At 44.6% G+C, this 12,077-nt stretch overlaps 1 protein-coding gene across 4 annotated transcripts in view; it reads left to right on the forward strand.

Moving 5' to 3' along the window:
* SPEG (striated muscle enriched protein kinase) overlaps positions 1 to 12,077 on the forward strand; it is a 182,638-nt gene that overhangs the window by 104,170 nt on the left and 66,391 nt on the right. For all 4 annotated transcript variants that reach the window (XM_075284593.1, XM_075284597.1, XM_075284598.1 and 1 more), the window contains 4 exons: positions 383 to 472; positions 1,914 to 2,049; positions 9,808 to 11,207; positions 11,710 to 11,853. In XM_075284593.1, the coding sequence (XP_075140694.1) occupies positions 383 to 472; positions 1,914 to 2,049; positions 9,808 to 11,207; positions 11,710 to 11,853 (1,770 nt within the window). The remainder of the gene's footprint in view (positions 1 to 382; positions 473 to 1,913; positions 2,050 to 9,807; positions 11,208 to 11,709; positions 11,854 to 12,077) is intronic.

A 12,077-nucleotide genomic window follows, 5' to 3' on the forward strand; every position in this document is an offset into this window, starting at 1 on the left:
CTGTAGGGAAGATGCAAGAATACGTTTTCTCATGAAAAACTATCCTTTATTAAATCATATTAAACAGGATCATTGTCCCAGGGTTGCTTCTATGACCACCTCAATAGTAGATGCAGGAACATCACCATATGGATATGTACATTTCTAGACAATCAAATCTGAAACAGTTTTGCAAATTTTGCTGAATTTTAAAGATTTTCTTTATCTTGCGCTAGGTAAAAAAAAATTATTATATTTTCAAAAATATTTCAGTTTTAAGCAGCGAGTAATATCCTGTGTGTATAAGATGTGTATTCTGAAGATGTAATATAAGACGCAGGGGAGCCCATATCTGAAGATTATGCTGGATAAGAATTCATCGATACATCTTTTCCTCACTCAGACTCTGAGCCGGGGGAGGAGGACACTGGCGGGCCCCAGCTGCAGCGCACAATACGAGCCCCAAACAACACGCCTCTGGGAACACCCTCAGGTAAGTCCTAGTATATACCTGCAGACAGAGGTGAGTGCAAGAGCATTGATAGTTATTATTAACCCCTTAACCCCATATCCCCTGGCGAACCTTTGACATGGGCCCCCCCGACCAACCCCCGCCCGCATTCCTGTGTGCACTATTATGCGCCATAGTTGTCCCTGCACCCAGCATTATACCCCATAGTGGCCCCTTCACTCAGTATTATGCCCCATAGTGGCACCATCACCCATTATTATGCCCCATAGTTGCCCCTGCACACAGTATTATCCCCATAGTGGCCCCTGCACACAGTATTATGCCCCATAGTGGCCCCATCACCCAGTATTATGTCCCATAGTGGCCCCTGCACACAGTATTATCCCCCATAGTGGCCCCTGCACACAGTATTATCCCCCATAGTGGCCCCTGCACACAGTATTATGCTCCATAGTGGCCCCTGCACACAGTATTATGCCCCATAGTGGCCCCTGCACACAGTATTATACCTCATAGTGGCCCCATCACCCAGTATTATGCCCCATAGTGGCCCCATCACACAGTATTATGCCCCATAGTGGCCCCATCACCCAGTATTATGCCCCATAGTGGCCCCATCACACAGTATTATGCCCCATAGTGGCCCCATCACCCAGTATTATGCCCCATAGTGGCACCATCACCCATTATTATGCCCCATAGTTGCCCCTGCACACAGTATTATCCCCCATAGTGGCCCCTGCACACAGTATTATGCTCTATAGTGGCCCCTGCACACAGTATTATGCCCCATAGTGGCCCCATCACCCAGTATTATGTCCCATAGTGGCCCCTGCACACAGTATTATGCCCCATAGTGGCCCCTGCACACAGTATTATCCACCATAGTGGCCCCTGCACACAGTATTATCCCCCATAGTGGCCCCATCACCCAGTATTATGCCCCATAGTGGCCCCATCACACAGTATTATGCCCCATAGTGGCCCCATCACCCAGTATTATGCCCCATTGTGGCCCCATCACTCAGTATTATGCCCCATAGTGGCCCCATCACCCAGTATTATGCCCCATCACGCAGTATTATGCCCCATAGTGGCCCCTTCACCAAGTATTATGCCCCATAGTGGCCCCTTCACCCAGTATTATGCCTCATACTGGCCCCTGCACACAGTATTATGCCTCATACTGGCCCCTGCACACAGTATTATGCCCCATAGTGGCCCCTGCACACACTATTATGTCCCTCAGTGGCCCCTCCACACAATATTATGCCCCATTGTGGACACCCATTAACAATTATTATACTCTGGGGTCTTTTAGAGAATGCTTTTAGCAGGGTTCACCTGAACGAAAAATCAGCCCCATATTTCATCCAGAATCTGCCCCCCATTGTATTCCCCTCAAATACCTCTGTGATCTTTACAGGATTTCAGAATCATTCTCTCTTTCTCTCGTCTCTAGGGGACTCGGACACCTTGCTGGCTAGTTCGCTCCACACCACGCCCAGTACGCTGACCGGACTCTCACAGACGGACGAGTTCTCAGACTGGTCCGGCAGTCAACAGACGGTAGTAGAGAGGGACTCCAAGAACCCAAGGCAAGGATTCACTCAGGGAGGAGGGGCTCGACACCTGGGAGTGGAGCCCCTCATCCCGGCATCCAGCAACAACCTTCCGGGCAGTGTCTGGGGGTCAGAGGTCAGCCTGTCAGGGTTCAGCGACCTGTATAGCAGCGCCTTCAGCCTCTACCGGGGCAGATCATGTGCCATTCGGGTGTAAGTAACCGACATTATGCAACATCACCCGCACCATGCCGTCCCCCCGCTGATCCTCTATTTTTTTTTTGGATTTTTCCATTTTTCATTTGGAATTGTTTTCATTTTTCATTTTTGTAATTTATTTTTCATTTTGTTCCGTTCATGTGAAGGGCCGATGAGCCGGCGAGCCTAGTACGTTTCATCCAGAGCCGCAGTCATCAATCTTCTTATCTCCCCCTCATCTTTTCTGTATGTATTATCCATCCTTGGGAGCCGCCGTCCTCGGGGCCGCTCCTTTATAAGGTCATTGCCCATCACTTTCTCGTTTTCTTTGTTATTGGAGGCCATTAATTTACTTAGCGAATGTTACATTTGTAGCAGTAAATTGCATTGGGCCCCCAAAGATTGCACCATAGACGCAGCATGGCGTACTGATGACAGTCCCATACGGGAGAGTAGGTATCCGTCATATCTGGTCACTTAAAGGGGAATTCAGTTTACTATAAACAATGTCTGCATAAATGAAAAATTCTGTATACTTCTACTTTTTGATGAAAAATCTTCACTATTTTCAAGAAATGAGTTTGCTGTCACCAGGTGAATAGCTAAAGCTCCGTGAGTACTTGTAAGAAAGTTCTGCTCAAGTGCTCGCCCTCCTTAAACTTTTGTCATGGTTGCCCTACCTTGTCTGTAACTTTCAGCTACATTGCTGGTTCTCTTAAAGGGATCCTATCATTAAAACTCAATTTTTTGTCCCTAACAAGTAGGAATAGCCTTAAGAAAGGCTATTCTTCTCCTCCCTTTAGATGTCTTCTCCGTAGAAATCCCGGTTTTCATCGGTATGCAAATGAGTTCTCTCGCAGCACTGGGGGTGGGCCCAATGCTGTGAGAGAACTCTCCAGCGCCGCCTCCATCTTCTTCAGGAACGGGCTCTCTTCGCGTCTTCTTCCGGCGGTGGCTTCAAACTTCTAGGCCTCGGGCAGCCGACTGTGCATGCCCGCCGGCCACAAGAAAATGGCCGCCTACAATGCTGTGTAAGAAGCCATTTTCTTGTGGCCGGCGGGCATCCGCATTCAGCTTTGCCCGAGGCCTAGAAGTTTGAAGCCACCGTTGGAAGAAGATGCATGAAGAGGCCATTTCTGAAGAAGATGGAGGCGGCGCTGGAGAGTTCTCTCACAGCATTGGGCCCGCCCCCAGTGCTGCGAGAGAACTCATTTGCATATCGACGAAAACCAGGATTTCTACAGAACGACATTGCGGAGAAGACATCTAAAGGTAGGAGAAAAATAGACTTTCTTAAGGCTATTCCTACTTGTTAGAGACAAAAAATTGAGTTTTAATGATAGGATCCCTTTAAGGGAAACCTTTCACCACCTGCACAACTCCAAATCTTTGCATCCTTCAATAGTTGCCAGTTCGCTTATTCTAGCACAGCTTTTTTCTCTAGCTTCCACCGTTCCGAAACAGTCCTTTTGGTTAGTTTCAGCACAGTTATGTTCTCTACTATCAGGTGGGCGGTCCTGAACGATAAGGACCGCCCATATGACACCAGAAAGCATAATTGTACTGAAACTAACCAACATGATTGCTTGGGAATGTTGGGGCCAGAGAAAAAATTCCAATTGTGCCAGAATCAGTCGAGCAGTTTGTGTAAAAGGGGTTGGGCAGGACTTCAAAGAGTGTCCTCCATCACTGACAGCAAGCAGAGATCTTGAAAATGATGAGAATTTCAGCCGTAAAGAATATTAGAAAGCTACAGAACTTTTTCTATATACAGCAAGCCTTATTTACACAGAAGGGGGAAATTAGAAATTCACTTTTCCCCATATTTCAGGTGTGAGTGGATATGATCTATAGCTCTGCTCATTTTTAAGATACGTGGTTCATGAATGGAACAACAGAACCACAGTGAAGACTGACACACAGATAAAGCACTAGATATTTTGAAGGCCGTCTGTACTATTTGAGAGTATTGGGCAGAATTGTGACGTAGTTTGTGTCGTGCGTGCTTTGCACCACATTGTAGTCACTTTCTGAGAATTTCTGCACCTTGTGGGCAGGGCTTATTGGGAAAGGGGTGGTGTTTATCTAAAAGGGGTGGGGCTCAATACGGTATGTGATCTTTTTAGGCAAAATTTGGATGGATTTTTTTGGATTTAGGAGGTATAAAGTTAGATTAGACAGTCACACATCCCATTAGGCTGTCACACACCACATTAGACTGTCACACACCACATTAGACAGTCACACATCCCATTAGGCTGTCACACACCACATTAGACAGTCGCACATCACATTAGACTGTCACACACCATATTAGACAGTCACACACCACATTAGACAGTCACACACCATATTAGACTGTCACACACCACATTAGACTGTCACAAACCACATTAGACTGTCACACACCATATTAGACTGTCACACACCATATTAGACTGTCACACACCACATTAGACTGTCACACACCATATTAGACAGTCACACACCACATTAGACAGTCACACACCACATTAGACAGTCACACACCACATTAGACTGTCACACACCATATTAGACTGTCACATATCACATTAGACTGTCACACACCACATTAGACTGTCACACACCACATTAGACAGTCACACATCACATTAGACAGTCACACACCACATTAGACTGTCACACACCACATTAGACTGTCACACACCACATTAGACTGTCACACATCACATTAGACTGTCACACACCACATTAGACTGTCACACACCATATTAGACAGTCACACACCACATTAGACAGTGCACACCTCATTAGACTGTCACACACCACATTAGACTGTCACACACCACATTAGACTGTCACACACCATATTAGACAGTCACACATCACATTAGACTGTCACACACCACATTAGACAGTCACACACCACATTAGACTGTCACACACCATATTAGACTGTCACACACCACATTAGACTGTCACACACCATATTAGACAGTCACACACCACATTAGACTGTCACACACCACATTAGACAGTCACACACCAGATTTATCAAACAGAATAAAGCCTAGACAGTATTAGTAAATCTGCCCCCGGTTTGGCTGATAACAGAGTACAATAGTCAGTACCTCATACCGCAATACGTAAATGTAAGTCTTAGCTATACCCTCCCTAATATGACGGTGCTATAAGAAGACGACTGGATGATGACTCGGCTCTCCGCGCCCTCCCATCACTTTATATTTGCCTTTATGTTGCACTCCCAGGCTGACCTTTTCTCCCTCCTGCTGGTTTTGGTTCTTTTTTCTCTTTTCGTTGTTCATCCCTCTTCATTACTTGGTGTTTTATTTCCATATGAAGTTTATATTCTATGAGTCAAAGCTGTATGTGTCACAGAAGGAGCTCTGGGGCCCCTGGAAAGAGATGGGCTCTGATCCCGGACTCCTCTGCGGTCATGGCTATTGTGAACCTCTTTCGGGCTCCCCATCCTCTACACAAGTGCAACCAATCGGCAAAGCATGGAGAGGGCCAAACAAGTGTTAGTCTTTCCAGGGGCCCCATTTGTGATGCCCTTTATTATTCCGGAGCTAGTTTGTAAAAGGAACAACAAATTGGCCCAAAATGTGAGTTACAATGACCTCAATATACAATACAAGCAGTAATACTGAGCGGAGGTGGGGCTAGAGCATTGGAGGACCAGACCTCCTGAGATACAGGTAATGTATGTAAAGAGTGAGGAAAATGTTTGTTCTCGTACCGTGTTAGCCAGTGGGTACGAAACATAAAAAACAAAAAACTTGAGAGTCTTCAGTAGTTGATACCTTTTTTAATGGCTAACTAATAATAATGATAGATTACAACGTTTCGAAGCTCTCGGCCTCTTCTTCAGGTATATCTAAAAACAATTTCTGAAGGATGAATATTTATGTACAAAAGGACACTCAGGAATAGAACTCACACTGTCATACAATCAGAGAACAAAGAATGGACCTTCCCGTGTCAAAACATTTCATCAATGAAGATCATAATATCACCAATGGCATGAAAATTTTGGTTTTAAGAGGGGATTTTCAATCAAGGAAAGAGAGACGGATTTAAGAGTACAAGTTTATGACCGTGCTTCAAACATTGCAGAAAGGGATGAAGCTGTCACATGGGTTCATGGCATCCTACAGAAATCACTGAACTGAGACAGCCATAAAAGACACTCTCTGAACTGATAAGAACACTGCAAACTGATGAATTGTTTATTTGTATGTACCAATAACCTTCTTCCACCCTACCTCCTAGAATGCTATTCCTGAGTGTCCTTTTGTACATAAGTATGCAGCCTTCAGAAATTGTTTTTAGATATACCTGAAGAAGAGGCCGAGAGCTTCGAAACGTTGTAATCTGTCATCATTATTAGTTAGCCATTAAAAAAGGTATCAACTACTGAAGACTCAAGTTTTGTTTTTTTTTTGTATAGAGTGACTACACCAACGGGATAGTGAGCACAGCTCTGGAGTATAATACAGGATAAGTAATGTAATGTATGTACACAGTGACTGTACCAGCAGAATAGTGAGCGCAGCTCTGGAGTATAATACAGGATAAGTAATGTAATGTATGTACACAGTGACTGTACCAGCAGAATAGTGAGCGCAGCTCTGGAGTATAATACAGGATAAGTAATGTAATGTATGTACACAGTGACTGTACCAGCAGAATAGTGAGCGCAGCTCTGGAGTATAATACAGGATAAGTAATGGAATGTATGTACACAGTGACTGCACCAGCAGAATAGTGAGTGCAGCTCTGAGGTATAATACAGGATAAGTAATGTAATGTATGTACACAGTGACTGCACCAGCAGAATAGTGAGCGCAGCTCTGGAGTATAATACAGGATAAGTAATGTAATGTATGTACACAGTGACTGCACCAGCAGAATAGTGAGCGCAGCTCTGGAGTATAATACAGGATAAGTAATGTAATGTATGTACACAGTGACTGCACCAGCAGAATAGTGAGCGCAGCTCTGGAGTATAATACAGGATAAGTAATGTAATGTATCTACACAGCGACTGCACCAGCAGAATAGTGAGCACAGCTCTGGAGTATAATACAGGATAAGTAATGTAATGTATGTACACAGTGACTGTACCAGCAGAATAGTGAGTGCAGCTCTGGAGTATAATACAGGATAAGTAATGTAATGTATGTACACAGTGACTGTACCAGCAGAATAGTGAGCGCAGCTCTGGAGTATAATACAGTATAAGTAATGTAATGTATGTACACAGTGACTGTACCAGCAGAATAGTGAGCGCAGCTCTGGAGTATAATACAGGATAAGTAATGTAATGTATGTACACAGTGACTGTACCAGCAGAATAGTGAGCGCAGCTCTGGAGTATAATACAGGATAAGTAATGTAATGTATGTACACAGTGACTGCACCAGCAGAATAGTGAGCGCACCTGTGGAGTATAATACAGGATAAGTAATGTAATGTATGTACACAGTGACTGTACCAGCAGAATAGTGAGTGCAGCTCTGGAGTAAAATACAGGATAAGTAATGTAATGTATGTACACAGTCACTGTACCAGAAGAATAGTGAGCGCAGCTCTGGAGTATAATACAGGATAAGTAATGTAATGTATGTACACAGTGACTGTACCAGCAGAATAGTGAGCGCAGCTCTGGAGTATAATACAGGATAAGTAATGGAATGTATGTACACAGTGACTGCACCAGCAGAATAGTGAGCGCAGCTCTGGAGTATAATACAGGATAAGTAATGTAATGTATGTACACAGTCACTGTACCAGAAGAATAGTGAGCGCAGCTCTGGAGTATAATACAGAATAAGTAATGTAATGTATGTACACAGTGACTGCACCAGCAGAATAGTGAGCGCAGCTCTGGAGTATAATACAGGATAAGTAATGTAATGTATGTACACAGTGACTGCACCAGCAGAATAGTGAGTGCACCTGTGGAGTATAATACAGGATAAGTAATGTAATGTATGTACACAGTGACTGCACCAGCAGAATAGTGAGTGCAGCTCTGGAGTAAAATACAGGATAAGTAATGTAATGTATGTACACAGTCACTGTACCAGAAGAATAGTGAGCGCAGCTCTGGAGTATAATACAGGATAAGTAATGTAATGTATGTACACAGTGACTGTACCAGCAGAATAGTGAGCGCAGCTCTGGAGTATAATACAGGATAAGTAATGTAATGTATGTACACAGTGACTGTACCAGCAGAATAGTGAGCGCAGCTCTGGAGTATAATACAGGATAAGTAATGTAATGTATGTACACAGTGACTGCACCAGCAGAATAGTGAGCGCAGCTCTGGAGTATAATACAGGATAAGTAATGTAATGTATGTACACAGTGACTGTACCAGCAGAATAGTGAGCGCAGCTCTGGAGTATAATACAGGATAAGTAATGTAATGTATGTACACAGTGACTGTACCAGCAGAATAGTGAGCGCAGCTCTTGAGTATAATACAGGATAAGTAATGTAATGTATGTACACAGTGACTGCACCAGCAGAATAGTGAGCGCAGCTCTGGAGTATAATACAGGATAAGTAATGTAATGTATGTACACAGTGACTGTACCAGCAGAATAGTGAGCGCAGCTCTGGAGTATAATACAGGATAAGTAATGTAATGTATGTATACAGTGACTGTACCAGCAGAATAGTGAGCGCAGCTCTGGAGTATAATACAGGATAAGTAATGTAATGTATGTACACAGTGACTGCACCAGCAGAATAGTGAGCGCACCTGTGGAGTATAATACAGGATAAGTAATGTAATGTATGTACACAGTGACTGCACCAGCAGAATAGCGAGCGCAGCTCTGGAGTATAATACAGGATAAGTAATGTAATGTATGTACACAGTGACTGTACCAGCAGAATAGTGAGTGCAGCTCTGGAGTATAATACAGGATAAGTAATGTAATGTATGTACACAGTGACTGCACCAGCAGAATAGTGAGCGCAGCTCTGGAGTATAATACAGGATAAGTAATGTAATGTATGTACACAGTGACTGTACCAGCAGAATAGTGAGTGCAGCTCTGGAGTATAATACAGGATAAGTAATGTAATGTATGTACACAGTGACTGCACCAGCAGAATAGTGAGCGCAGCTCTGGAGTATAATACAGGATAAGTAATGTAATGTATGTACACAGTGACTGTACCAGCAGAATAGTGAGTGCAGCTCTGGAGTATAATACAGGATAAGTAATGTAATGTATGTACACAGTGACTGTACCAGCAGAATAGTGAGCGCAGCTCTGGAGTATAATACAGGATAAGTAATGTAATGTATGTACACAGTGACTGTACCAGCAGAATAGTGAGTGCACCTGTGGAGTATAGGTTTCTTGCGTAGGTTTCCTCCAGGTACTCCAGTTTCCTCTCATACATCAAAGACATTATGATAGGGATTAGATTAGATCAGATTAGATTAGATTGTGAGCCCTATTTGGGATAGTGAGTCTTGACAATATTTGTACAGTGCTATGGAATATGTTGGCACTTTGTAAGTAACTGGAATAAGTAAATAAATAATTGTTTTACTTTTCTTTGCAGTTTTTTACCAGAAGGTGGACTGCGGAGAGGCAGCATCAATGGGGCCATCACAGATTCCCCTCGGCCTCATCAGAGTCCAAGACCTCCCATTCTACCTCCTCCTTCTCCGCGCCTTGGGCAACGACCTGCTGCCAGTCCTATGCCTAGCGCTCGTGGCCCATCAACACCCCTTACACCCAGAAAGAAAACCCTTATGCCTTCCCAGTTCCAGGACACAGTGGTTGAAGAATTTGAGGAGAAGGTTAAGAGGCCAAAGTCCTCAGCTGGCTCTCAGGTCAGTGGCCAGGAATCTCGCCCAGTGACACCATTGAGTGAATCATCAGGACGAGTTTCCATCTTACGTGCATCTCCAAAGCTGGTCCGCTCAGGCTCCAAGATCTTTGAAAAATTGCGTTGTCTTGAAGAGAGAAGAAAAAGCCTGGACCAGACGGACAGCCCTTTTCCTGTACAGTCTTGGCTACCCCTCCGTAAGACGAGGTCCTTTGACCAGCCTGGGGCAGATGGACTAGCTAGCGGCTTGGAGTCCTCAACTGAGGAGCTACGGGATGACCTAAGAGATGGAGTGAGATCAGAAGTAGCAGGCTATACCTTGAGGTGTCCGTCCCTGAGGTACAAGACCGCATCACTGGATGACAGAGGAGCCTTCTCAGGTCGCGTGAGTGATATTGAATCACGATTTTCCCAAGAACTTTCTCGCATTAAAAGAACTGTTTCCCAGCAACAACTTATCCGTTCATCTCAAGATCTCTCTCGAAGATCACCTTCTCCTCAAGTAACCACAAGTAGCCAACCTGCTCCAACGCAAGTGCATAAAGACTCTAAGGCACCCGAAATTCAGGAACAAAAGCCAGCAAATGTGGCCACTGCCCGAAAACCCCTTGTCAGGAGCTCTGCCGTTGTCAACCAAATACCCCAAGATAAGGAACCTCATGGTGGAGTCAAAGGACATTTTGCTCCTGTAGCAGAGAAGTCATCAAATGGGTCAATCGTCCACCATCATGTAGTCAAGCAATCAGATACACGACTTACATCCCACCCACCATCTAAAGCCAACATCAGTGCCCCAAAATCCATCTCCACTAAAGCACCAACCACAGATTCTCACATAAGGAGGGTCCATGAATACGGAAGTGAGCCACCGCCAACCAGCACACAAGCCCCACCAGCAATGGAAATAGCACAGAGAGGGATTGGGCGGGAAAAAGGGACTATGGGCGGAGAGACCAGATACCTCCCATGGGCCACGCCAGTGGGTCACACCCAGAGAAGTCAAGGGCCACCAGGGAAGGGCGGGGGGCAAGCCAAAAAGCACAGTGAATCACATACCAGTGGCAAATCCAACAAAACCACCAAAAGCAAAGGGAAGAGCCGGCGACACAGAGTCATGTCACCCGAACTAGGTATGCTATAATAGGAATGGGCATATGCAGCAGTCACAGGGGGTGTAGCTGCTAACAGGCCGTGCACTGTGGGGGGGGTCACATAGGTCCCTCTGTCACCTAAATATGCCTTTATTCTAAATGGGCGGGTAGGGACCCCATTACAGAGTTTGCATTGGGGCCCAGGAGCTTCAAGTTACACCTCTGGGTGCCATTGCAAAATTTGTCTCCCAATTTTGTCCCTTTAGTGAGTGACTCATTTTGAGTACTATACCCCTACTTCATACTACCTGCTACCCCCCACACTAGTATTTGCATCCCCCCTGTTACAGTCCTGAGTGCTGCCCTGTGTATCTAGTATCCAGCTGACAGATTAACACCAATGACCTCTTGTTCCCCCTAGTGGTCAGTGTGAGAACTGCAATAATTCAGAATTTATTTCTCAGAAAGTGACCCCTGTAACAAATATCTTTCACTGACGTCTTTGCTTTATACCGTATCCTCATTTCATGTCCTCTCCTAGAATCTTCTGACGATTCCTATGTATCAGCGGATGAGGATCCGAGGGAGGCTCCTGTGTTTGAAATTCCCTTGCAAAGCGCCCTGGTGAACGCCGGCTCCGAAGTGTTATTAAAATGTATTATAACAGCGAAACCAAGTCCGGAAGGTCAGTAGTGAGTGTATTGTACAGGCAAGTGCTCGACCACAGAAAGGCTGGGGTTAATGATCATTTACAAGAATACAATAACGTGCAAAAGTTTCTTAACAAACCGATTGCAATCAATAGGAGATGCAACTTTTTATGATGCGTTTTTTTATGCGGTTGTTGATATGTTTTTTGCTAGTGTTTTTTTTTTTAAAAGTGAAGCTTCCAGGTTCATACAGTGTGCT

The sequence above is a fragment of the Leptodactylus fuscus genome, chromosome 8 (genome assembly GCF_031893055.1).
Source record: "Leptodactylus fuscus isolate aLepFus1 chromosome 8, aLepFus1.hap2, whole genome shotgun sequence".
In the NCBI taxonomy this organism is placed as follows: Eukaryota; Metazoa; Chordata; class Amphibia; order Anura; family Leptodactylidae; genus Leptodactylus; species Leptodactylus fuscus.